General features: G+C 42.7%; 2 protein-coding genes across 2 annotated transcripts; both read right to left on the reverse strand.

Moving 5' to 3' along the window:
• Positions 1 to 1,620: 1,620 nt before the first annotated feature.
• Positions 1,621 to 15,161, reverse strand: LOC134204315 (uncharacterized). Its single transcript, XM_062679136.1, has 2 exons — positions 14,660 to 15,161; positions 1,621 to 2,343 (listed from the first exon to the last, which is right to left on the reverse strand). Exons 1-2 carry the CDS (start codon positions 15,159 to 15,161, stop codon positions 2,333 to 2,335), a joined length of 513 nt encoding a protein of 170 aa, XP_062535120.1. The 3' UTR covers positions 1,621 to 2,332.
• Positions 15,045 to 27,228, reverse strand: LOC134204314 (helicase ARIP4-like). The gene is given in 7 exon segments (XM_062679134.1): positions 15,045 to 16,560; positions 16,916 to 17,042; positions 17,102 to 17,778; positions 22,757 to 25,462; positions 25,465 to 25,570; positions 25,572 to 25,648; positions 25,651 to 27,228. Coding segments are annotated over 7 exon segments (6,399 nt in total). The 5' UTR covers positions 27,056 to 27,228; the 3' UTR covers positions 15,045 to 15,259.
• Positions 27,229 to 27,516: the final 288 nt, after the last annotated feature.

A 27,516-nucleotide genomic window follows, 5' to 3' on the forward strand; every position in this document is an offset into this window, starting at 1 on the left:
CTGCTCGGAGCAGTGCTGTTATACGAAGAATAAGGAGTAAAGTGGAGGGACTGGCAGATGATTGTAGATGTTGGTAGTCGAAGTCGCATCAGCGGATTGGCGCCACGGAGGTGTCTGATAGTTTTGCTGCTGCTGATTCGGTTGATGGCCGAAGGAACCGGTGGAGCGCGTAACCGTGGGTTGAGGAACACGGGAATGCTTCACCTGGCTGGGCTGAGGTTGTTGTGCTGTTGTTGATTGCTGCTGCTGGGTAACTAGATGAATCAGTTGAACCGTCGATGAGGACATAACGGTATTAGCGGTTGACGGATGTCGGCGGCGATTGGTAGTAGTTTGAACGATTCACAGATGAGTTTGCTGTTGCTAGATGTGCTCGATGAACCTGGACATAACATGGTACTGAGGTTTCCTTCACCATTGTTAACGGATGTTATAAAGCATTTAATGCTAAATAGTGATAGCAATTGATAAAATTTTACTACAGAATGCAGAAATAATTTAGCGGATGCTTTTATTTCATAATATTTTCTTGGTATTTTTACCTATAAACAAAATTCCGCGAAATTATTTTCGCATTTTTTCATTCATAATTCATAATCGTCAATTATCTATCGATAAACCATGATCGTGCAAACAGTAGCAATTTTTCTTCTGGTGAGGCTTGTCCTTATTTCAATTTACGAACATTATTATGTTAAATTTGGGCTTTGGGAAATGAGAGAAAAAGCATAATACAATATATAAATATGAATTTAAAAATCACCACCAGATTTAATGTATAATTTCGCCTTATTAATTTCCTGATAATTTCAAATAGCGCCACTTTTTAAGACACCGCATGAAATTTCGCATAACAAAATCAAGGTAAGATGATATGAGAAAAAGAAACGCATGGAATAAAATTGGCAGTGCTCGTTGTTTTTATGCTGGAACTCCAGATAAACCACTTGTGTATAAGACATTCGACAATGTTTACACAAACAACTCAAAATAAAGAAAAAGGTTATAGGGGGACAAGGGGCAATATGAACACCCTAAGGTTCAATCAATATAAGATGTTTAAAATTGTATATACGTCGAATATTGAACAACTACATGATATTTTTTTTTTTTTTTTTTTTTTTTCGAGAGTTGACCAGTTGTAGTCTTAATAGACTGGTATCTCGACTGGGCTCTCCATGTGATACACAATACTAGCAGACGACTCAAGCTATGTTGCTCACTAGGTCACTGCGGTCTGGGTTCGTATTGTGATCATACCGATACATTTCCCTTCCCGCAGTCTGTCAGTTTAAAAACAAATAATAATAATAATGAAAGCTCATCACGCGCATGAACGTTTTCCAAATAATTAACATGTAAAGTTGATTTAATGTTTTCTTGGAGCCGACATTCAATACCGAATAGTAGTCTATGTTGACAACGGGTGGTACTGATGCCATCTCCAAGTAAAGGCCGTTCTACAGCGATTAACGCAACGGCGCATCTTGACAGTAATTCTGTATTCTCTGTCAAACCGCGTCACCGCGCCCACCACCGCAGCCGAGCCATAACACTTTGATGTAATGTGATGGGATCATACTAGTGGACTTTGTTTCAACATGGAATAATTTAAGTGGTATCGTAAATATACAATAAATTAATTTAAGTACTATTGCAATAAATCGACATATTAATCTGAGAGCTTCCATTATTTTGGCGGTTGATCAAGATTATGGCGTCATATCCTTTACAGTACTGTCTGATATCATAAATTTTAGTAGTCAAATGGTCATGTTCTATTCCGCTCTTCAAAATTCAAGTCTTTAAAGTCTGGTCCAAGATTCAGTTATCAATGGTATGGTAATGCTTCATTGCGTCTATTTCCTAGCTAAATGAATGAATTTTACGATTATGAAGCATTGATTTATATGAATAACATCATTAAAAATATGTACTACTCGTTGGATAGTCATTTCTATTATTGTGAGTTGTATAATTAATGTAAAACACTACTTGTCTTCTATATTTTAGATCTGTTATTGTCATTGTGTTGTTGTCGGCTGTCTGTCTGTTATGTTTCAACATAAAGGTCTTTTATACCTTTGTCTTATTAGTGTTTTAGTCATTGTTAGATACAGTATGTATAAAACTACAAAATAATTGTTGAGTATTGCCTTACAAATCCTATGTCCTTCTTCTATCTATCAATATCTGATTTCTCCTTTTATCAATCTCTTTTTCTCTTTTATAATCTCAACCTCCACTTTTTTCTTCTGTCTCTCTTCTATCTCAGATTTTCAATTTAATATTTTTCTATCCAATAGTACAGTAAACTTCTACCTTGGCTGCTCTAAACCATTTCTGAAACAAAAATAAAAAAATAAAATTCTGTTTAATTACTGAATCTAAAATGTTCAATATTATTATTTCATTTTGGGATCAATCTATTTTTTTTAATCCTACGTTTTTTCTTGGCTGATTTCTGGTTTGCTATGACATTACTATTTTGAATTTTTCAACCTGATGTAAATCCTGATAAGTCTAAAAACAGTTCTCCACTCCCAATTGAAAACATTCTGAAAATTGAATGTCTCTAAAATACAAAGTAGACTTCTCAATTTCAATCTATATTACAACCTATCCTATCCTACCTATGGCCACGCGTTGGCTTCGCTACTTCCAGTTGACGAGAAATTGATTAATTTCCCGACCCCTTGGAGAGTGCTAATGAGCCCTAGCGGATCCTCCATGTAAAGAGCTATACCTGATAAGTATGCCGATCCACTGTGAATCGTTAGAGGCGCACTGAAGTGCTCCAAATGTGATATGATACACAGATGAATATTATCTTCAGTACCGTCAACCCCCGTGACCTTGGCTAGGGAATATTAAACAACTACATGATATTAAGATTATATAACATTCCCCAGAAAATCATGCCCCAGAAAGCCATTCCCCAGAAAACCGTTCCCCAGAAAACCACTCCCCAGAATGTACCATGTACCAGATTTTTTTTCTTCATGCCTTTAAAAAGATTCCTGCAATAACGAAAAAAGATTTTAGCAACTAAAAAATTGGAAGGCTCGGGAAAAAACTGCAAAGAAGTAGGTACAGTTCAATCTGATATATTATGTTATACAAAGAGTTGTCCTTAGCAGACATTGAAAAAAAACAAATCATGAGTAAAAATCGGCTAAATTTATGCCAACTTGATGCTCTACTGCGGCCTAATCGCTGATGCTTTCTAGATCGTTGAAATTTGACGTTCGTTGATTCAATGTTTAACCTTCTTCGGATATTAGAAAAAACTTACGAATAAGATGTTGGGGTCATATTGACCCAGAAATGTAAATGCTTATAAAACAGTCAAATTATAACCGAATTGCAAAGTTTATATACCGTTCGAAAGATAAACTCATCAATTTTGTGGCTATGTGATGATATGCTGGTTCTGGAGACAATGGCCACCGGGAAACGACTTCCACGGGGACCTTATCGGTCATATAACGGGAACATAAAAATCGCTCCATATATGCCTTTCGAATGCTAATTCTTCATAGATTCTCCTAAAACGGTAATGTATGGTCCATGAGAGGGCTTCCGATGAAAGTGGCCACTCCTGGTGCATGCAAGGTGCCCCCGGGGAACCCGCAGGAGGGAGCATTTCCGTTTAGCACCAAAATATGCCGTGCGGCGGCTCTTTCGTCATGATTTTCCACATAATAGATGATAATGCGATTGAAATTGATAAAAGACCCCATTGGCCACTCTTGGAGCCTATGAGGTGCCCCCGGGGAACCCGTAAAAGGGGACATTTCCGTTTTAACACCAAAATATGTCGTGCGACAGCTCTTTCGTCATGATTTTCCACAAAATAGATGATTATGTGCTCGAAATCGATAATTGACCACATTGGCCACTCTTGGAACCTATGAGGTGCCCTTGGGGAACCCGTAGAAAGGAATATTTCCGTTTAAACACCAAAATATGCCATGCGGTGGCTCATTCGTCATGATTTTCCACAAAATAGATGATTATGCGCTCGAAATCGATAATTGGCCACATTGGCCACTCTTGGAGCCTATGAGGTGCCCTCGGGAAACCCGTAAAAGGGGACATTTCCGTTTTAACACCAAAATATGTCGTGTGGCGGCTCTTTTATCATGATTTTCCACCAAACAGATGGTCATGCGCTTGAAATCGATAAATGATCACATTGGCCACTCCTTGTACATGCAAGGTGCCCCCGAGGAACCCGCAAGAGAGGACATTTCTGTTCTGGCACCAAAATGTGCGGTGCTGCGGCTCTTTCATCATGATTTTCCACAAAATAGATTATTATGCGCTCGAAATCGATAAATGACCACATTGGCCACTCCTGGTACATGCAAGGTGCCCCGGGGAACCCGTAGAAAAGAATATTTCCGTTTTAACACCAAAATATGCCGTGCGGCGGCTCTTTCGTCATAATTTTCCACAAAGTAGATGATTATGCGCTTGAAATCGATAAGTGACCACATCGACCACTCTTGGAACCAATGAGATGCCCACAGGAACCCGTAGATGGTGACATTTCCGTTTTATACCGAAATGAATAAGTGACCACATTTTCCCTTTGGAACCTATGGAGTACCGCCGTGGAGCTCATAGGAGAGGACATTTCCGTTCTTACTCTTACTCTTACTGAGGGCCGATGCCCACGTAGCGTGTGTTCAAGCTGCGTGCACGCCGCGTCCACACAAGGCATCCGGCATCAAATGTAGTCGTGCACACGTTTACGTGTGCATTACTCCATTTGATGCTGGGTACCTTGCGTGAACGCGGCGTGCAAGCCGCGTGAAAAACTTTACGTGGACCCTTAAAGACATGCCGTGCAGCGGCTCTTTCACTATAATTTTCCATCAAATAGTTGGTAATGCTCTTGAAATCTAATATCAACCCGGGGGAACCCCAGGCCCAATTTCGGTAATTGTGGAGTGCCTTGAAAAATTCATTGAAAGTGTCTGTGCACTCAAAATCTAACTCACTTTTGAGGAACTTTTCCTCAACCGAATTGCTCGCAGTAAACAGCATTCGACGAAAATCCTGCCCTATTGTTTCCTATAGAAAATTGGCCAGATCGGACCATGGGCTCCGATGTTATGGTCAAAAAACTAATTTCAGCAGCTACATGGGAAAATCACTTTTCTGGCACTTATGCTCATCCGATTGGCTTGCAATAAGTTGCGTTCAGCAGAAAGTTTTAGAATGCAAATAAACAAATATGAAAAATAAGAGCTATCTACCTATTAGTGTTATATTAGACTTTTCTTATATATTTCTCAACCCTTTTGAACGAACGATAAAGGCACCATCACCACTAGGTAGATTAATCTTGTTTTTTTTTTCTATCAAATAGGTCATTCATTCTGAACTTAATATCTACAACCTACAGGGTACCCGCAGGAGTCTCACAGAAAGATTTTATATCAAATTGTTGCGTTTTCATATCATTGTCCACGGCGATCGGCGAAAACCTCAAACTTCTATGAGTCGATATTGAAGGGACCATCGACTAATGGTAATATCGAGATGCGGAATAGAATATCCTTGGAGAGCTGTTCGAAGGAAATCATCACAGTAGCCCAGAAACTATTTTTTAATTTGACTTAGTACTCAATTTCAAATGAAGAACAATTTCAAGCGCATAACCAACTTTTTGAAGACTTGTGGCCAGGGTAGACAATGATAGACGAACATAGAGCTGCCGCAAGCGGCACAGTACATTTGATATAACCATGAAAATGTCCTCTCCTACGGGTTCGCAGGGCATCTCAAAGGTTCCAAGAGTAGACAATATCACTAATCAACTCCAAGCACATGACCATCTGTTTGGTAGAAAATAACAAAGAAAGAGCCACCGCACGTCATATTTTGGTGATAAAATGGAAATGTACTCTACTACGGGCTCCCGGGGGCACCTATAGGTTCTAAGGGTGGACAATATGTCAATAATCGATTTCGAGGGCACCTATTTGGAGGAAAATCACGACGAAAGAGCCGCCGCATGACATATGTTGGTGTAAAAATGGAAATGCCATCTTCTACGTGTTCTCCGAGGGAGCCTCATAGGTTTCAAATGTAGCCAATGTGGTCACTTATCGATTTCGAGCGCACGTCCATCTGTTCGATGGGAAAACACCAAAAGAGCCGCCGCACGGCTTATATTGGTGTAAAAATGGAAATGTCCCCTTCTACGGGTTCCCTGGGGCCCCCTCATAGGTTCCAGGCGTTGCCAATGTGGTCACTTATCGATTTCAAGCGCATAATCATCTATTTTGTGGAAAATCATGACAAAAGAGCCGCCGCACGGCATATTTTGGTGCTAAAACGGAAATGTCCCTCCTGCGGGTTCCCCGGGGCGCCTTGCATGTACCAGGAGTGGCCAATGTGGTCTTTCATCGATTTCAAGCGCATTATCATCTATTTTGTGGAAAATCATGACGACAGAGCCGCCGCACGGTATATTTTGGAGCTACAACGGAAATGTCCCCTCCTGCGGATTCCCCGGGGGCACCTTGCATGTACCAGGAGTGGCCAATGTGGTCACTTATCGATTTCAAACGCATAACCATCTGATTGGTGGAAAATCATGACAAAAGAGCCGCCGCACGGCATATTTTGGTGCTAAAACGGAAATGTCTCCTCCTGCGGGTTCCCCGGGGGCATCTTGCATGTACCAGGAGTGGCCAATGTGGTCTTTTATCGATTTCAAGCGCATTATCATCTATTTGGTGGGAAATCATGACATCATAGCCACCGCACGGTATATTTTGGTGCTAAAACGGAAATGTCCCCTCCTGCGGGTTCCCCGGGGGCACCTTGCATGTACCAGGAGTGGCCAATGTGGTCTTTTATCGATTTCAAGCGCATTATCATCTATTTGGTGGAGAATCATGACATAAGAGCCGCCGCACTGCATATTTTGGTGCTAAAACGGAAATGTCCCCTCCTGCGGGTTCCCCGGGGGCACCTTGCATGTACCAGGAGTGGCCAATGTGGTCTTTCATCGATTTCAAGCGCATTATCATCTGTTTTGTGGAAAATCATGACGACAGAGCCGCCGCACGGTATATTTTGGAGCTACAACGGAAATGTCCCCTCCTGCGGATTCCCCGAGGGCACCTTGCATGTACCAGGAGTGGCCAATGTGGTCACTTATCGATTTCAAGCGCATAACCATCTGATTGGTGGAAAATCATGACAAAAGAGCCGCCGCACGGCATATTTTGGTGCTAAAACGGGAATGTACCCTCCTGCGGGTTCCCCGGGGGCACCTTGCATGTACCAGGAGTGGCCAATGTGTTCTTTCATCGATTTCAAGCGCATTATCATCTATTTTGTGGAAAATCATGACGACAGAGCCGCCGCACGGTGATTTTGGAGCTACAACGGAAATGTCCCCTCCTGCGGATTCCCCGAGGGCACCTTGCATGTACCAGGAGTGGCCAATGTGGTCTTTTATCGATTTCAAGCGCATTATCATCTATTTGGTGGAGAATCATGACATAAGAGCCGCCGCACGGCATATTTTGGTGCTAAAACGGAAATGTCCCCTCCTGCGGGTTCCCCGGGGGCACCTTGCATGTACCAGGAGTGGCCAATGTGGTCTTTCATCGATTTCAAGCGCATTATCATCTATTTTGTGGAAAATCATGACGACAGAGCCGCCGCACGGTATATTTTGGAGCTACAACGGAAATGTCCCCTCCTGCGGATTCCCCGGGGGCACCTTGCATGTACCAGGAGTGGCCAATGTGGTCACTTATCGATTTCAAGCGCATAACCATCTGATTGGTGGAAAATCATGACAAAAGAGCCGCCGCACGGCATATTTTGGTGCTAAAACGGGAATGTACCCTCCTGCGGGTTCCCCGGGGGCACCTTGCATGTACCAGGAGTGGCCAATGTGGTCTTTCATCGATTTCAAGCGCATTATCATCTATTTTGTGGAAAATCATGACGACAGAGCCGCCGCACGGTGATTTTGGAGCTACAACGGAAATGTCCCCTCCTGCGGATTCCCCGAGGGCACCTTGCATGTACCAGGAGTGGCCAATGTGGTCACTTATCGATTTCAAGCGCATAACCATCTGATTGGTGGAAAATCATGACAAAAGAGCCGCCGCACGGCATATTTTGGTGCTAAAACGGAAATGTCCCCTCCTGCGGGTTCCCCGGGGGCACCTTGCATGTACCAGGAGTGGCCACTTTCGTCGGAAGCCCTCTCATGGACCATACATTACCGTTTTAGAAGAATCTATGAAGAATTAGCCATTGAAAGGGATATATGGAGCGATTTTTATGCTCCTCTTATATGACCGACAAGGTCCCCGTGGAAGTCGTTTCCCGGTGGCCATTGTCTCCAGAACCAGCATATTACCACATATCCACAAAATTGATGAGTTTATCTTTCGAACGGTATATAAACTTTGTAAATCGGTCATAATTTAACTGTTTTATAAGCATTTACATTTCTGGGTCAATATGACCCCAACATCTTATTCGTAACTTTTTTTGTGGGGTCGTTCCTGTTGCACCTTAAAATACTTTTTTCATGTCAGATGCTTCATTTCCACAAAATATTAAAAGTCAAGAAATTTCAGAACGATCGGATTATCAGGTAAAAAGTTATTCTACTTTGAAGTTTCGTTTTGGGTCATATTGACCCCAACATCTTACTAAGGTTAAAGATCTTCATCGCTCATCAACGGGAGACAACTGAGCGATGCAAATCACTCGGTAACCTAACAACGAGTGTTGTTTCTGCACGCTGTTAGAAAAATCTTTTCAGACATTAGGAAAATTAGGTCCGCTATGAGAATGGAACTCTGATACACTGCATGGGAGGCTTTGATACTTTCTCTCCTCCATCCCAGCAACTTGAAATCAGAGTGAATAAAGCACTACTGCCCCTATTCGCATAAGCGTCCCATGTCAGTTTTCTTCAACTTGAGAAAAATGCCGTTGAATTTTTCAAACTCGTTTTACATGGAAAAATTAAAAAAATTCTAATAAATCGATAAAACCAGCAATCTTTATGATAAGATGAGACAACACAAGTGGATTTTGATTTCCAAATTTCTAGAACAAAGCCTATTATTTTATCAGTTTTTCTTAAAGATGAGTTCATTTTAAGCTTATTTCTTAAAGAAAATCAAAATCGTCAAAAATCGACATGGGACTCTTATGCGAATCGCGGCAGAGTACACCTGATGTGTTTTGGTTCTATTATAGTAGAGCAAGCGTAACACAAATGCTCCAGTCGTAGCTTTCCTGGATACCATACCAAGTTTGGCTTGGCGAGCTCTGTTGCTCGATGTTGACGCAGCAACGATCGCTCATAATTGTTGTTTTGTATGCATCTGAGCAAGACTGTTCACTCACTGGCATAGGATGCTATGATTGAATTAGATCAATGCTCGTTCGCTTCACTTACGCTTTCAATGTCTGGTCCTTAGTCTTCAAACTAAGAGTAACGAATATTAGCATATGGTCTATGGTTCGCCGTGCGGCGCAGCTTCTTCTTCTCTTATTGGCATTACATCCTCACACTGGGACAGAGCCGCCTCGCAGCTTAGTGTTCATTAAGCACTTCCACAGTTATTAACTGCGAGGTTTTTAAGCCAAGTTACCATTTTTGCATTCGTATATCATGAGGCTAGCACGATGATACTTTTATGCCCAGGGAAGTCGAGACATTTTCCAATCCGAAAATTGCCTAGACCGACACCGGGAATCGAACCCAGCCACCCTCAGCATGGTCTTGCTTTGTAGCCGCGCGTCTTACCGCACGGCTAAGGAGGGCTGCGGCGCAGCTTAGTCTTGCTGGTATGGCATGACCGCTGGAAATCGTGATTTTGGCCTTACAATCACCTTTGCATGGGGCTTAGTTGACCAAAACATGCTATGGCAGTTTTCGAAACATTTCCACGCTTAAAATGCTCGAACGTATACTTTTCCCATGGTCTTGGTTCGCTTGATAAAGTGTACAATGCACGCCGCAATATGTACTTCCTGTTTCGGCGGCATATTGTAAGGATTCATTCACTTAAAGTCATATTTCTGTGAAAGCATAATTTTTTTTTTTTGTATCTTTATTAAGGAGACTTTCAGCCCGAGGCTGGCTCGTCTCCGGAAAAAGCATTATTATTGTGATAGAAAAGTATTGAAGTCATTCCAATGTTTTAGTTGCCACCCGTTATAAGGCTAAATGAGTCATTGAAAATGTGTGCTTTTTAGAAGCACAGATGATTCACCTTATTCCCGGCAAATGCTTATAGTAACCTGTGATTCCTATGTACATGGGACAGTTATGCGTGCAACGGCAGTATTTGTATATTTTTTTTAAAATTTTATTCAATGAAACTGTAGATTTTTATCAGTGCGGGTAAATTTATATTTCAAAAGAAGGCATCATCCACTTGTTTGCTATACTCCGGGCGAACGCGTGATTTGAAAGAAGGCGTATAAGGCAAATGTGTGAGTCAAAAGAATATATCACTTATTTGCCCTTTTCTGAGCAAATGCGTATTTCAAAAGAAGGAATCATTCGTTAACATTATTTCGGAATTATTTACTCATTTTTATATTCTTGTGCCTCTATACAGGAAAATGCGCGTTTTAAAAGAAGGAATCATTGACTTAATTGCCTTACTCCGGGCAAATGCGTGGGTCCCTATTTGTTTCCTCAATCAAGGCGTGTTTGAAAATAAGAAGATTTTTTTTTCTGTTTTGGGGTGAAGCAAGAATAGACTCAGCTATGCTAAGCCAGAATAGACGTGACCATGCGATACGACGTGACGCGACAGTGCAGTTTGACAGTTCATTGATAATATTTGTTATTCCTTTGCGTGAGACGCGTCGCATCGCATCGCTGGGTGTGTCCAGAGTAGACACGAAATGCGATGCGAAGCGAAGCGTTCATACGATTTGATAGCTCCTTATTATTGATTGTTTTTCCATTCCATGCAATTTTCGCGCGACGTCACGTAGGCGCGTCTACTCTGGCAGGCACCTTACTCCGGCGGGCCCCTTATGGTCATTGTGCCAAAAGGCACATTGTATTTGAAAATATAGTTTCTAACAATTACCACAATGGCCTTTGCACATCCAACTCATCAAGACAAATTTTAATTATGGTCTTGTGATGATGTTTGTAAGAAAACAAGAAAAAGAAATTATGTTTATTTATATACTAGCAGACCCGATCAACATTGTTTCGCCTAAAATTGATTTATTTTTTGATTAGTTCTTGAGTTATGCAGAAATTTCTGTTTCATTTATATGGGAGCCCCCATCTCGAACCATTTTAAGAATTTTATCCGGCCCCAAAAACCTCTACATACAAATTTTCACGCCGATCGGTTCAGTAGTTACGGATTCTATAAGATTATATAAGGACAGACAGAAATTCATTTTTATGTATATAGATTCTGTTTTCTGGGGAACGGTACATTCTGAGGATTGATTTTCTGGGGAATCGAGGATAAACAGGTAATCCATTCACAAATTCATATTGTCAGTTTTTGCCTTTCTCGTACAACAAAGTTGTACCAGAAGGCTATAATTTCACTCCAAAAGTGTGTATGTGTGTAGCCCATAAATATGTTTTTTGTTAAACGCGTTTCATATAGAAGTGCTTGACAGATATGAGTAAAACTGGTTTCATTCGACGGAGCAAATTTCCTAGTTGGACACTATTGTTTTTGTTTTTTAATAAATCAAGCAGTTTGTATTATATTTTTATTTTTTATCAACAAAAACACAAATGCACATTGAATCATTAATCATTTTAGCCGTGGCGCAACCCATGGTAACCCACAAACTTAACTCATTTCACCGTATTCGGTAAATTTTACCGAAATCTCAACAGCAGAACTGTTCGGTAATTTATTTTACAGATTTTTTGTAATTTTTTCCATTGCTCAACTGTCAAAATCACCGAAACTCAGTTAAATTATTTACCAAACAGTTCTGCTGTTGAGATTTCGGTAAAATTTTTACCGAATTCGGCGATTTATTTTAAGTGTGACGGTAAGTAATTTTCAAGCAACGTACTAGAATTGCACCAAATCTTTTTACCGCCGAAATGTAGGCAATAAGCACTGCATTTACAACATCAATTCGAATTCAACATATTGAATCGAGAAAGGCATCATCACCACCGGTGGATAAATTTGGGTTTTTTTATTCCTTAATTCTGCTTTTTTAATGGCCTATCAATACAACCATAAGAAATACAATATTATTTAACGAAATATTTCGCTGTGATTTTCCATTTCATTAATGTAAGTATACACGGCTTCTGTTTTGGTCGACCATATGCTTATCAAACACTATCATCCTTCTGGTAGACGCCTGTTTGATTTCAACAGGGATTTCATGTTATGTCAATTCGTGTACTGATGGCTTTAACGAAAAGGCCTTTTGCATATGAAAAACAAGTGGAGCGAATACAAATCTAGGACTTCCTTCTCATTTGTTTATCGGTATGCATATAACATCAGGTATGTAAGAAACTTCTTTTGCAATCTACCTCTTCGACGACATTGTTGGAAATTTTGCGTATGCTCCGTTGATTTTGATATTACTCCTTCAAAAGAAAATTTGGTTTTCTTCAAGTGAAGAAGAGTACCTATGGCTACTAGCGGGTAAGTTTTGAATAATCTAATTTCTTTGAAATTGAAAATAGGAAGCTATCTATTTGGTCTGATTTTAATTGTCTTTTTTTCCTATTTATTCACAGGAATAACCAGGTTGACTTGTGCCCAAAGTCCCAAAAAGGTAGGGTCATTGATTCGGAAATCGGTTCCGTAACCGTTGAGAGCGATATGGATTGCAGCTCTACCATTGGACCTAGGAGTAAGCCGTTGACGTCTGTTTAAGACGGCGAAACCATGGGAAGGAAAGCGTCTCTTCATATTTGGATTGGATTACGTAACTTTATCCCTTCTCGAAGGTGAATTGTATTATTTATTTTATCGGTTGGTAAAAATTACGGCTTTCAAAAACACAGGAAAGTCTTTGAACCCTGGATTGGTTAAAAAAAAACCAAAATCTGCCCCATGAATCCAGAAAATGATTGTTCTTTTGAAATGTACAAAATGTGCAGTTATTCCGCTTCATGCGTGTTTGATCCACTGATGTGTGTACTTCGCCACTACTCTGGTAAGTGTGTGCTCTTCTATTCGCAATCATTTTTCATGCTAATGGATTGTTAATCTTACATTTTGATTCAACTTTTAAAGAGTAATGAAAATAGAGTCAATATTTGTTCGTCAGGATTATGATGATTATTAGGAGGTCTATGGAGCACAAAAGGCCCGCTTTGATTGGCATACGTGCTCGTGCTAGCAAATTTAGCCCCTCTACCTTATTCTGAATCCTGACATCTGAAACCTATTTTATAGATCATCCAACAAAAATATTACCCAATTATTCATCTTCCTGTCATGATTTTGTATGAGACACCTAATATTGTGTAAAGATTATTATCAATACTCGAACATCTATTTTCCTCATTTTGAGCGACGCCATTTATGGACGCTTCCTATGAAGAATATTTTAATTCCGTGGTCAAATGAAGAGGATTGAATGCGTAACGCAAACATTTGCCATTTTAAGCATGTAGCATGTAGCACTTTTTTGTATGAAACAACTGAATTTTTTATATGGATCGTCACACTTATTGCAAGACTTCTCCCCCTCTCTTCTGAGTATTACGTAATTAATGGCTGTTCCTATCCACCCTACGGGCAACGTTAGTCACTCCAATGTTCCTTCATCGACCAACTGTATTAGTCAGAGTATGGCATTTTTGATGCCATGATACGCACCATAATAGAACGAAAACGACAAGATATGAAAGCGTATCCTGGTTCGATGAATTTGAGGTTATATTTTAAACTTTTAAGACGTCAGGTCTACACCCACATAGGGCGTTCAATTTGCTCCATTAGGTGATTATTATTTAAAACTGTTTGACATATTGTAAAAATCACGAAAACGTATCACAAAGGCATGTCAGAGCACAGAATTATGCTATAGGATGATCATTAATTGAGAAATCATCTTCTATGGCAAAGTAAAGCTTATTTTATGGAAAGCGAAACTTATGATTTTTAGTCATTTTTGCTTTAAGAAAATAAAACAACGTCTTCTACGCTATAAATTAGTCGCGTATGGAAGGATTTCAGAGTTTGCTGCATTGATAATTAAAAAAACAATAATTGAAATCACTAAAATATTAAGGCAGATTGGACTGCCCCATAGCAATACAAATATGATATGAATTTGGCCAAAAGGCCATTATTGATCAACTTATATGAATTATGCCAAATGGTCATTATGCCAAACGGCCATCAATTTGATACCACATCCAGTTATGCCAAACGGCCCTTATGCTAAATGGCCATTATGCCAAACGGCATTATGAGAAACGGAGTACCGCCGTACATAATGCCCCCAGATCCCCTATAACCCTTTCAATAACCATTGCCGCACTTTTTGAAAAGAATTCTAATTGCAGAGAAATATTTGAACGATCAAAGTTCATTTGAGACGATACATGATGCACATACACGGAAAAGCATTGATTTGAAAAAGTAGCTTAGAAAGAAAATGATCCCACACTCACCACTGTAGACCGTTGACGCTGGCACTGCTGCGCCTCCATACGGCTGCTGCTGTTGCGGATTCATCGGAGAGCCGTGTCCATCGTACAGGTTGGGTCCAGCTGGTAGGGCTGGCGAAGCATCTGTTGGTGATTGATGCATCGGTTGCTGCTGGGAATACTGATCGTAATAGCCTGCGGCACTTCCACTGGACACCGGTGGATGTCCCGGATATGGTGCCGGTGTAGAGGCTGAATTTGGCTGTTGCTGCGGGGGCTGCTGGGGCACTGGAGTAGGTGTTCCGCTGAGCGAACTGCTGTTGCTGTTTTGACTGTGGTTCATGACGGCAGGCGACGGCGACGGAGATGAAGACGCCGAAGAACATGACACCGGGAGATAAGGGGATGGATTGTTGCGTTTGTTCAATGCCTTCTTGGCAGCGTTGTAGTCGTTTTTGGGTTGCTTGGGTGGTTTTTTGGCTGCGGATTTCTTCCCAGCGGGAGCAACTTTAGGTTGGAATTCCATGAAGTTGTCGGTGGGCGTTGGCGAACGTGTTATGTTGCTAAGAGAAGTTTGGAACTCACTCTGGTTTTGGTTATTGATTATGGCAGAGGTGGTTTTTTCTAAGAAGTTGAGACTCGATTCATACTGCGATGGCGGCGGTGGGGAGGACCATGGGGTTGTGGACCGTAGTAGCTAGAAGAGTTATTACTGGTATAAGGATTCCATGTAGATGGTTGTGATGATTGTTGTTGGTGCTTATGCGATCCGTAGGAAGATGAATGCATGTGTTGCGGCTGATGCAGTATAGGACTCTTTCTGTTTGTAGTAGAAGAGTTTGGCACGCCATACGGTGATTGCTGATGAGGCTGAGGAGGATAGGCGGAAGATTGTGGGTAATGATGCTGGTGTTGGGGATGGGTTGCTGTTTGTTGAGGAAGTTGTTGCTGAGTAGGCGGCACCTGAGGAACCATTGGGGGATAGGGCTGCGAATGGTCTGAACCTGCCGGTGATGCCGGTATCTGTGGGGATGGAACATCACTGATTGCTTGAGGATCCATTTGAGGATTCGTCGTTGCAGCAGGTGCAGCATGAGTGTTTTGCTTTGTCGCATTTGTTTTACTCGCTGCAGATTCTGAAGCTTTGCCTGCCTTGTGCCTATAATTTTTAAGGGAAGATTGAGGGACTTTAGATTTCCTTTCTACAAGGTTTGGCTTATACACGACTTTCTCCCTCAAAGGTGATATTTCATTTTCTATTGCAACGGTAGCAGGTGGCGTTTGCTGCCGTTTTTGTTTAGGAACATGAGAGTGGCTATCAGTCTGTTGGAAATTTTTGCCATGACTATCTTGGGCTTGTGGTGCTAGTGAGTATGCCGATTGAATCATCGGAAATTTTGAGCTTTTATCTTTAGATGATCCTGACGACACATTTGTGTATGCAGCAACGTTCAAAAGAGAAACAGTACCGCCCTTGCCACCAACCAATCCATCTCTTATTTCACCCTCTTCCAGTTCATCACTCTTCAACTCACAATCCAAGATTTCCCCTTTCTCAGGATAATCATCAACGTGCATTCCGTCCTTGTCATCAGGGTCAAGAGGAACAATACTGGAATCGGACTTATCTTCGTCATCCGAGTTGGACGGTATGCTAAGCGAATTTCCTTCCTCTTTTGAAGCACCCCCAGGGGAAGCTTTTGTCGCTGTCGATGCAGCACTCGGCCTTCGTCCTGCCATTACACTAGCTCCTCCTTTGCTAGCATCTTTACCCTGACCGACCTTGAAAGCAGTCCTTATGGCAATGATTTTTCCAGTTTCCAATTGCATATAGATGCCTTTGGGTGATTTCAATACCATAACCTTTTGCCCAGCCTTCAGAACAATATTGGATTTGTCAGCAGAGCTAGTTGGGATCACCACATCTGAAAATGTAGAACATACGAAAATATTTGTATTTTTTTAATAAAACATCGGGCAAAACAATTCCACCGATCTAAGCCAGACGAAGAACGGTGTTGCTCATCCTCTCGTTTAGTGACAATGGAAATTTGGGAATAAAACGGTCAATTTTGGCTAACAATTCGGCAAAACAGAGGTAACATTGCGCATCTCGATTCAAAACGAGCGAATTATGCATGTTGTTCAATACTGTTGTCGAGTCAAGATGCAAATTGAGGCCCAGTTGTTGACCTGAACAAGATGATTTAACAGATTTAACAAAACCTCGAGCAACGAGCTCCCTTTGATTGTACATGAACATTAGTGTTATCAACTTACCAATAGGAAGAGTCATTTCCTGAGCTGTCATTCCCTGTCGTTGCCAAACTTCAGCCGGTATCCATCTGGTCGGTCTGCTGCCTCCAAGAGAATTCTTCCCGGAATCACCAGCCTGCATGGGTCGTACCTGAAGATATGTAAAAATTCATTAACCTCAATTTATTCCTTTGTTATGAAACTACATACCGAAGCAACAGGCCGATGAATAATTGACCCATCCGGGGTTCGGATTGCCCTGTACGTCGTTCCCATCGATGTGTACGAATAACTTGGCTTCGTAGCGGCTTGTTTCTCAAGCTCATAACCCCGCTGAGCCTGTCTCTTCTCCGCCGAAGACAACTTCTTTTCCTTTCGATCGATTAACAAACTTTCGTGAGCAAATGGCGATTTTGTAAGCTGCTTCGAATATAGATCCAACAAATTCTGCATAACCACATCGATAAACTTATCTTTATCTTCACTGAAGTCCTTGATCTCTCCATCTTCACCATCATCGTAGCACAAACTGGTCACTTCCTTCATCGAAAGATGCGCATCGGGATTGCACTCGTCCACGATGCGGTCACTCATACCTTGCTTGTTGATCTGACGATCGTAGATCTTTTTCTCCAAACAGTTGTCCACCACCAGGCGATAGACGAAGCATGGTTTCTTCTGCCCGTAGCGGTAAACACGACAAACGGCCTGCGTGTCGTGGCAGGGATTCCAGCTGGCGTCGAAAACTACCACCCGATTTGCACCGACCAGGTTGATACCCAACGAACCAGCGCGGGTCGACACCAGGAACAGATGAATGTTCGGGTTCGAGTTGAACTCGTTGATCAGCTTCTCGCGCTCCTGCGCGGTCGTCGAACCGTCCAAACCTTCAAACATAAAATTTAATAATGAAAAAAATATATTGATTGGTATTCTATTCGTGTGGTCTTAACAACCACATTTTCATCTTATTTTGAAACAAAAGAGGAGATAAGCAATTTAAAACGATTTGTTTTGCGGTCTTATTTGGCAACAACACATAAATCAATTGAATCTTCCGGTAGTGGTAAAGCATTTCCTGTGCTTTTTTGCGGGTAAATAAATTTTTATTTCTGCTATTTGGGTGTTTATTGAATGACGGTTGGTAAAAAAAATAAGTATAAAAAACCCAGATTAATCCATCTAGCGATGGCGATGCCTTTCTCGTGCGTTTTAAAATTAAATAAGAAAAACACATTTGATAGGTCAAAATAGCACTTTAGGAAAACAGATTTCATTATTTCCATTATTTCTCTAATTAATGATTTGAGTGTATTACTTCTACGTGAAGTTAAACGATTTACAATGATATGGAAATGCTAATATGTATCATCTTAGACGTACATGTTCATGATAGAATTAGAGGTGAAAGTATAGAATTGATAGTTCCGTTAGGATACGGCAAGCATGAAGAATGTTTTTAAAGAAGTCGATTTGAAAGCGAGCGGAGGGCAATATTTGTGATGGCATATATCGAACGACTTTCCTTCTGCCAAAGTCCCGTATGGTATTCTTCCCTCCCTCTTCCCTCACTCAATTTTTATTTTGGTTATTTTTTTTTTTAAGGCAAAAGACTATGTTTTGTTAAAAATTTCGGAACGCAATGTCGATCGCAACTTGTTGCGAGAAAATCGAATAATGCTAAGTACACAAAAGTTTGTCCTACATTTGTGTACACATACACACATACAGCCATACACAGACATACACACTTACAGACATACACATATACAGACTTACACACATACAGACATAACACTTTGCGTCTTCGAGCCTTCTATAAAAAGATCGGTTTTGGAGCGGTCACATAGCCTTTCCGTATACTTAGTATACGAGAAAGACAAAAAAGTTGTTCCAAATGATCATAATCATTAAGACTATTTTTCATGCCAAACTTTTGTTGAGTTGAGATCGCCACCGGATGTACTGCTTGATCTTCAGTAGCTTGAGCAGCTGGTCTTCCGATAATGTTTCATATTATCTGCTCCGAAATCACGATGATGTAGAACACAGAATCATGCTGGAGCTTGATGCTGACACAGTTAAGACGAACTAGAACAAATTTTGCTTGCTACCGATGTTTCGTACCGTGTGGATACTTCGGTTTTGGATGCGCGGGCTCCGTGACTGGTATGTCGCTGGAACAATAGCACTGACACTTGGTGCAATTGTGGTTGATGGAGCACAATCACGAATATGAACCCCGCCGCACATCCAACAAGGAGTTGGTCACCAGACCCATAGTCCGTAGTATTTCTTTTAAAGCAGGATTACCAATCTAGTAGAGCTTAGTACATCGAGACCGGCCCAACGTTGGAGAATTCCGACCGAAGATTGTTCCACCACATGGCCTCTTGAATACTTCGAGAAAGTGCCATATACTCCGCCTCGCATGTCGAAAGAGCTACTGTCGGCTGCTTCTTCACAGGCTATAGCGGCTCCCTGTATCGTAAAAACATAGCCAGTCGTCGATCTGCGGCTATCGGGATCTCCTCTCCAATCAGCATCGCATCCATTCTGGTTCTTCGTGTATCTTAATTTCATCATCGCCGTGCCCTTCAAGTATCGGATAATACGCTTAACAGCTTCCCAGTGTGGTCTACCACGTCGATCGTTCGTGAAAATCAACAGGTCATCCATCGTCACGAAGAGCATCTTCTCACTATCCAGCATCCAGTAGAGGCAGGTGTCCACCCGCGATCTCTGCAAGCCAATTTCTCGTAGCACCTCGTCTAGCTTCGCATTAAATACTCGGCTTGATTGCTTCAGGTCGTTCAATGTCCTCTTCAGCTTGCAGACCTTGCCATTTGAATTCATGAATCCTTCGGGCCGAACCATAAAGATTTGTTCGTCACCCAGTTCACCTTGCAAGAATGCGGTAACCACGTCCAAGTCAAACTTCGTTGCCACCGCCATCAGGTAGCGAATGGTTGAATATCGTACTACGGGAGCGTAGACTTCCTCGTAGTCAACGCCAGGCTTCTGTGAACACCCTTCACGACAAGCCGCGCCTTGTAGCCCTCTGGACTTCCATCAGGTCCTCGTTTAATAGCAAAAACCCACTTGTTCCGAATGGCTTTGCGTCTCTTAGACAGCTTTGTTAATGTCCAGATCTGGTTTTCGCTCAGTGACGCCATCTCTTGCTTCATCGCCGCGATCCAACAATCACGGTCAGGTCACCGCATGACCTCGTCGTAGCTTTGTGGAATACCCTCCGCAATTGTCAATGGAATAGATGGCTGGGGGGAAATCGTAACACCAGTAAATGTACCGTAAGTTATAAATTCATCATACTTGCCTGGACAAATGCGCTCCCGACCGCTGCGCGTCAACCCTTGTTGATTTTCTTCCACTGGTCTTGATTGTTGCGGTGGGAGCGCGTGATGGCTATAGGCATCTTCAAAATCGTCGCTAGACGTCTCCAGCGTGTTGTTACTTGCTACTTCTTCATCCTCATCATCATTACTGTTGGAGTTCGCATTTGAACATTCAATAGGCACTATGATTTCTTCAGTAAATATATCCATAAATCGCTTTCGGATCGAACCTCCTGCGCTTGACCTTTGGAACATGGACCATCACACTCGTACTGAAAACTTTCAGGTGCCTCAAATCAGACCTTATGCCAATCCACATTTCTTCAGGTGTCTTGTTTCCAATGGTTCTAGTTGGTGATCGATTTACCAGATAAGCTGCCGTCGAAATAGCCTCCGCCCAGAATTCTTTCTGCATGCGCGCATCGTTCAGAAGACATCGAGCTCCGTCTTCGCGCCAGGACTTCACTTTTGGCCTTTAGATAGTAGACTGCCACTCTTTTGCTTGCATCATCAATAAACGTGGTGAAATATCGACTGCCACCCAAGGAAGGTATCTCCACTGGACCGTAGAGATCAGAATGTACCAGTTCCTCTGGTTGGATTTGTTTTGGAAATGGTCTTCTTGATTGTTTTCCTTCCAGGCAGACTGTACAATTCTTCCCCTTCTCATCTTGGAAATCCACGCCATCAGACACGTTCTTGAGCTGCTTCAAACTTGAATTGTTCAGGTGGCCCATCCTCCGATGCCATAGCTGTATTCCATTTGCCAGAAAAGCTCGCTCCAGCTGATTCAATCGATATAGGCCGCTTTCTTCCTTACCAGAAACAACCAACTCACCAGCCTCGATCAGCACCACACATTTTTCCGCAGTGAATTCCATGGTATAACCTCTCTTGCAAATCGCACTTACCGACAATAGGTTAGTTAGCAAATTGAGAATTTTCAACACTTAGTGAACATCGATCGTACCGTCTGGAATGCACTGCGACCGTTCCTTTCGCAAAAGCCTCCATGCTGCCTTTGTTCGCGGTCCCCACTGCGTGCTGCAATACTGTTTCGTGAAAGAAATCCTGATTCGGTCTGGCCATGTGACACCTAGCTCCTGAATCAAAATAGGTACCATCCTCTCGCATAAACATCACAAAGATATTGCAGAGGCCATTCGATTTCAATTTCGTCTTGATGAGCAACTTATCCGGACACTTGGACGCAAATAGCCTGGCTTGCCATAGTTGAAGCACGCCTTGACGGGTTTTTACTAAGCATGTGATTTAAATTTGTTCGTGCTTTTCGTGTATAGTGCCCCATCATCGTTGCTGTTCAATGGTCCCCTCTCGAGCTTCACATCTTGAAGGATCTTTGCTTTTACCGCATCCGACGTCAGATTCGCACCTTAGGCCTCCAATCCCATGATCATAGGTTCGTAGTATTCTGGTAGCCCCTTCAGCAGCAACGCCAGTCACGAGTCATTCACCTTGAACCCAATCGAAGCAAGTTTGTGGCTGGTACTCATTAAATCGTTGACGTATTCCTCCACGCTTGAACAGCCAACCAGACGAATAGATGTCAACTTCCTAAGTAGCCCAATCTTCCTCGTCAATCCGTTGAAAAGCTGTGACTAACTTGTTCTACACTTCTGCTGTATCCGCCGCGTCCTGGACGAGACTGTAGTTATAACTCTTCAGGCTCAGGCAGATTGTTACCAATGCACGCAAACTAACATCTTCGGGAACCTCTTCTCCGGCCACAGGACTCACAGCGCACCAGCTACCTTCACGGATTAGGATCACTCGCCTAGCGAATGCCCAAGTGGAGTAATTCTTGCGTCCCTTTAACTTCTCTATGACCGGCTTCGCAACGGACCCCGTCAAACCCCATTGGTGATGTCATCTTCAAATTTTCTCTGGTTACAGACTGGGTCCCATAACCTCACATTACACATTTGCTCAAAAAAAGGCGAAAAGGAATGATTCCTTTTTTAAAGCATACATTATTGCGCATTGTTCGTATGCGAATATGTAAAGCATGCATTAATGGCATATAAAAGACAAATTTCTGTACATTCAAAGTTAATTGCCTATATGCCGGGTATTAAGCCACCCGGAGTGGAAATTAATTACTATGTCTGAAACTCGATTATGCATATGTACAACATGTGATAGAGTTAGTTCGGAAAAGGTATTGGAGGGTGACCGCCCCTTCGGTGGGCTTTGATCCCACGACCCCAGTGGTACGCTAGACAGGTGCTTTTTCTACTAAGCTGCGGAGGACGACGGAGGTCCTTCGTAGCTTCGTAGCTGTCCAATCTGCCCCGGGTGTTCATAATGCCCCCTGGTCCCTACGAGTTTTTTTTCAAAAGGGTCCGAAGACAAAAAAAAACGATTTTCGATGAAGTCGATGAATACGAGGATTTTTGCGCGGAATTTTTGATCTTCTTTTAGATACTTTACAGATAGGGAACAACAAATATTTAAAAACATGTGACATATTCAAGCAATCTATACTCACGGTAGTAGCTCGCATTTTTAGCCCAGTTGTTTTCAGTACCGGGGATTTTGTTCCGCTGTAGGAACCGCTCGATCAAATTCAATGTTAGCAAGCTCTGGCTGAAGACCAACATCCGGTCGCCCAGTTTGATGCTCTCCTCCAGAATATAGAAGAAGATTTCCATCTTCGGTGAACTCTCCAACAGATCCGGCACATATCCCTTCATCAGCTCGAAAGCCCATTCGTAGGGAATCTCGTCTTTGTCTTTGTCCTTATCCTTGTCCTTCGTCTTACCATCCTTTCCACCATCTTTCGACTCCTTTCCCTTGAACTCATCCTCAATTTTAAGCAGTTCATCTTTCAGCTTTTCTTCGTTGATCTCTTTCGTTTTATCGGCTTTTTTCTCACCATCACTGTCATCTTTTTTCTCCTGCTTTATAATTTCTTCCACTTCCTTCTTCACTTCTGCTTCGGATGTTTCTATTTTTACTCCATCTTCACTTTTAATTTCTTCTTTCACCTCTGTTTTCACGACAACTGGTTTTTCGTCCACCATTTCCCCAACTCCATTTACTTCTTCGGGTTCTTGCTTGATTTCCGTTTTTACTTCTTCTTTTATCTCTGCCGCCTGCGGCGGCTTCACATCCTCTTCCACCTTGGTGATGATCTTCGTGTCCATGTCGACTATTTCGGTAGGCTTTTCGTCTTTGTCCTCGACCGGTTTGACTGGATCTTTCAAGTCTTCCAGCGATGGTTGATCCGCATACTGGGCGTTGGCCTGCTGTTGCGTTAGTGCCGGATCCATTGGCAGAGGAGGACCAACAGTATCCTGAGGGTTTGGCGGATAAGCACCTTGGTTTGGATCTGGCATTGAGGGAGCTGGCGCTTGGTTGGGATCCCATTTTTGCTCGTACTGGTTGTATGCTGGTTGTTGCTGTTGTTGTTGTTGTTGATCTGGATAACCATACTGGTTGGTGTTGCCGTAATAGCCATTGTTGTATGAATTGTTCTGCGGAGGTTGCTGCTGTTGTTGCTGGTAGTAATTGTTATTACCCCAATAGTTATTTTGATAGTTATTAGGGTTGTTGTAGTTATTCTGGTAGTTTTGATCATAACCGTATCCGTAGCCCTGGTTGTAGTTATAATCATTGCGACCGTAGTAGTTGTTACCGTAGTTGCTGTTATTGTAAGGGTCGTTAGAATTGTATTGATTGTTGTAATTGTTATACGCGTTTGGATCTTGATTGTAGTTGGGTTGATTGTAATTATATGGCGCAGAAGCTGGTGGAGGAGCTTGCTGATTGTATGTTTGGTTTTGATATCCAGGATACATTTCTTGCTGTGGTTGTTGCTGCTGAGGAGCCGGAAGTTGCTGATTGGGATAATTATTTTGAGCGGGGAACTCTTGTTTAACAGCTGCTGGATCCATCGGAGTTGTTGCAGGAGGTTGAAACGGCGTTTCCGAAGGAGCATTTGGATCTTTATTTAGCGTATTTGGACTGACTGTTGCAGCAGGAACCAATTTTCCATCTTTTCCAACAGCTTGTTGACTCTTAAGAGCCTGCTGTTGCTTCTTGGTAGTCCTAGGTTTGCGAGGAGTTCCATCTTTTTTCAAAGCTAGCGGTTTCGGGGGTTTTGGAGCTGCTGGTTTCTTACCGGGTTTCTTTTTCTCCTTTTCCGGTTTCTTTTCTTTCACTGGTGCAGGTTTTGGCGCTGGGGGTTCAGGTGGAGGAGTAACTACAGTTTTACCACCTTTAATCACTGGAGCAGGTTCCGCTTCTTCGATTTCCAAGTCCAAGTCACGCTCGCTTTGTTTCAAAAAGTTGTACAACACATCTGGGTGGTTCCAAATTTTGCAACAAACTGCAAAAGCTTTCAACGGGTTTGGTACAGCTTTGGTTCGCACCACTTCGTTCATGAACACCGTGTACAACTTCCTTTGGAATTCAGTCATCCGGATAAGCAAAACAAACTCTTCTTTCTGTGGTAGAGAAGTCTGAAGTACTGCATGAGATCGCCTTTGGACAAAACCCAACAGCAATGAGTGCAGGACATGAGCTCTGTAACGCATCAGCTTAATATCCTGTGGGGTTGAATCAATACATTGACCATTCTGGATGGGCCTTTCAAACATATTGCTGAATTCTGTCTTCGTTCCAAGATAGTTAGGACGAACGAAATCCACCATGCACCAATACTCTAGCAGATTGTTCTGTAAGGGGTATCCCGTGAGAACAATCCTTCTTTTGGATTTAATTTGCTTTAATGCGACCGAAATTCCGGCGTGAGAATTCTTGATGCGATGACCTTCGTCACAAACCACCAAGTCCGGGCCCGGCTTCACCAACGCCTCATGTATCTCATCGAACATGTTTTTCTGATCCTCCGTAGATTCTTTCTCTTCCTCTGCTGGAGATGGCTCATTCTTCTTTTTCTTCTTCTTCTTGGTCATCTTTTTCTGGCTCAATAGTCTGTACATTTCGTATCCTATTAGCAAAACTCCTCCACTTTTAGCCCACTCCAGAACAACCTTCGCTCTCGATTTAAGAGTTTTGTGACTATCGTTCAAAATGAAAATCTTGAAGTTTCTGGACCGCACATCTCCATGATTTTTCAAGGGACTATTTTCTCCATCTTCCGGTAGCCACGTGTTGAACTCATTCAACCAATTCTGCAACGTATTTATCGGCATTATAATAAGCACCGTTTTCGAGCTGGTATGCCTTAAAATATATCACAGAAGCAAACCAGCTGAAGGGTCTTTCCTAGCCCCATTGAATGTGCCAAGAGGCACCCAAAACCAGTACTATTATCGTACCGCACGAATGATTCTATGGATATTGTCGAATAGAAACCGAACTCCTCCGATTTGATGCGGTTTGATAATCCGAGCAATCTGCGGCGCCAGAAAATGTCCTCTTCACCTTCGGTATGGCCAATGTTGATCACCACTCGGCCCTTGTCGTCCGGAACATTGTATGAATCGTTGACGTGCATTCCGCTATTGTGGGGATCGTCGTCTGAATCATCTTCTGGCTCTTCATCGTCATCGGACAGCACTATGCAATCATCATCCGAAGAACTATCGATTGTCACCACTTCTTTCTTCTCGGGAGCTGGTATGTACTCAGCTTCACTGTCTTCATCGTCGTCGTCGTCATCATCAAAATCCTCATCGCTGTCCATCATGTCGTCGAAAGATCTAGCTGGAAATGATGGTATCTGCCCCGAGAGAGATCCAGACGATGATGCGGATGTGGCTCCCGACGATTTCACTGGTGCGATACTGACCGATGGTGTTAAATTAGCATGAATTGGTCGGGCTTTCGGCGGACGTCCTCTCGTTTCGAATGGATTTTTCATGTAACCCATCTTGACTGGTGTTGACGTTCCCGGTTGTTGGGTTTTGAGGATAGAAGCGTGACCCTGTAGGAACTGCATTACTTTTTGTTCGGTCTTATTGGTTTGTCGTTCCAAAGCTAGCTGCCTTTGAACTTCTCTGATGATTCGCTGTTGCTCCTGTACCCTAGCCAAACGTTCCAATTCTTGGCGCTGGGCGGCCAATGTCGACGCATCCAACTGGTTGTCGTCCATCACCTCTTTGATGTTTTTTCTCATGTTGGTGACCTTGCGCATCGCGGCATCCTTCTTGGTGATCTCCAAAGAAATCTCCTCCGTACATTCCAGATCCTTCACCTTACTAGCATTGGTTGCGTCCGATTTAGACACCGGTTTGACACTGATCTCGCCCATTTCTTTCAGCTTCTCAGAAATATCGAAATCCATTGGCTGTTGCTGTTGAGGTGGAGAGGAGGGCTTCGGAGCGGATGGTTCGTCGGGGTCATCCGTTTTCGATGGAAGCGCTAGGGGATCGCTTTCTTCCGATTCGATCTGGGGATCCGGTTCTTCCATAGGCTGCTGGCTTGATGGTTGCTTTTCTTCGGATGGAGGATCTGGTTGTTGTTGTTGTTGTTGTCGTTCAACTGGAGCAGCTTCGATTGGGGTCGTGGGAGGTTCTTGCAATGGCGATGACTCACTTTTACTGGGTTTATCTTCTAATATATTTGATATTTGAAAGGACGATTTGTTGGAATCGTTTGCAGTGGATGTTGTTGTGGGTAATGGCGATTGCACTGGTGCGCTAGCAGCTTCGATTGTGGGTTGCTGATGTTTTTCTTGTTTTTCTGCTTCTAGTTCCTGTTTGGACTTCTTGATCAATACGTTGTCCAGGATTTCTATTTTGCGTTTTGGAGGAATTCCGGACGATGCGCTATCAGTGACATCATGTCCGGTTGAGGATGCAGTAGGGCCGATGAGCATATTTTTATCATCTCGAATCGGTTTCGTGGATTCTATTTTGGTGGGACCTGGTTTTTCGGGTGATTTTTGAGAAGTTATTCCCGATGGTCCATCCAACAAGGAGGGGGTGTTCTGATGAGAAATCGCGCTTTGCGACGTGTGCCCCGGATATGCTGGGTAAGTGGAGGAAGGTGGCCCACCGGTGGAATCATGCCCCGCTGGTGGGTACCCAGATGGAGTTTGATGATGGTAAGAATGACTTCCGTAGGGACTTTGATGGTGGTAAGGATGCTGATACGAGTGATAGGGTGCATGCATGGAGTACGGATCATAGTGACGAGATGCCGCTGCATGATGATAGTAAGGATCTTTAGCATGATGGTCCATCATGGCGGGCGGCGGTGGACCTCCATAACCGTAATGCTGGTAGCCGGATGGGTGCATCGGAGGAATACCGGGTGTGATAGGAGGAGGACCAACTC

Source organism: Armigeres subalbatus, unplaced genomic scaffold (assembly GCF_024139115.2).
Source record: "Armigeres subalbatus isolate Guangzhou_Male unplaced genomic scaffold, GZ_Asu_2 Contig515, whole genome shotgun sequence".
In the NCBI taxonomy this organism is placed as follows: Eukaryota; Metazoa; Arthropoda; class Insecta; order Diptera; family Culicidae; genus Armigeres; species Armigeres subalbatus.

What these genes read in the sequence shown, in the direction of transcription:
- LOC134204315 (XM_062679136.1), bottom strand. Translation starts at nt 15,161, where the DNA reads ATGGAATTCCAACCTAAAGTTGCTCCCGCTGGGAAGAAATCCGCAGCC.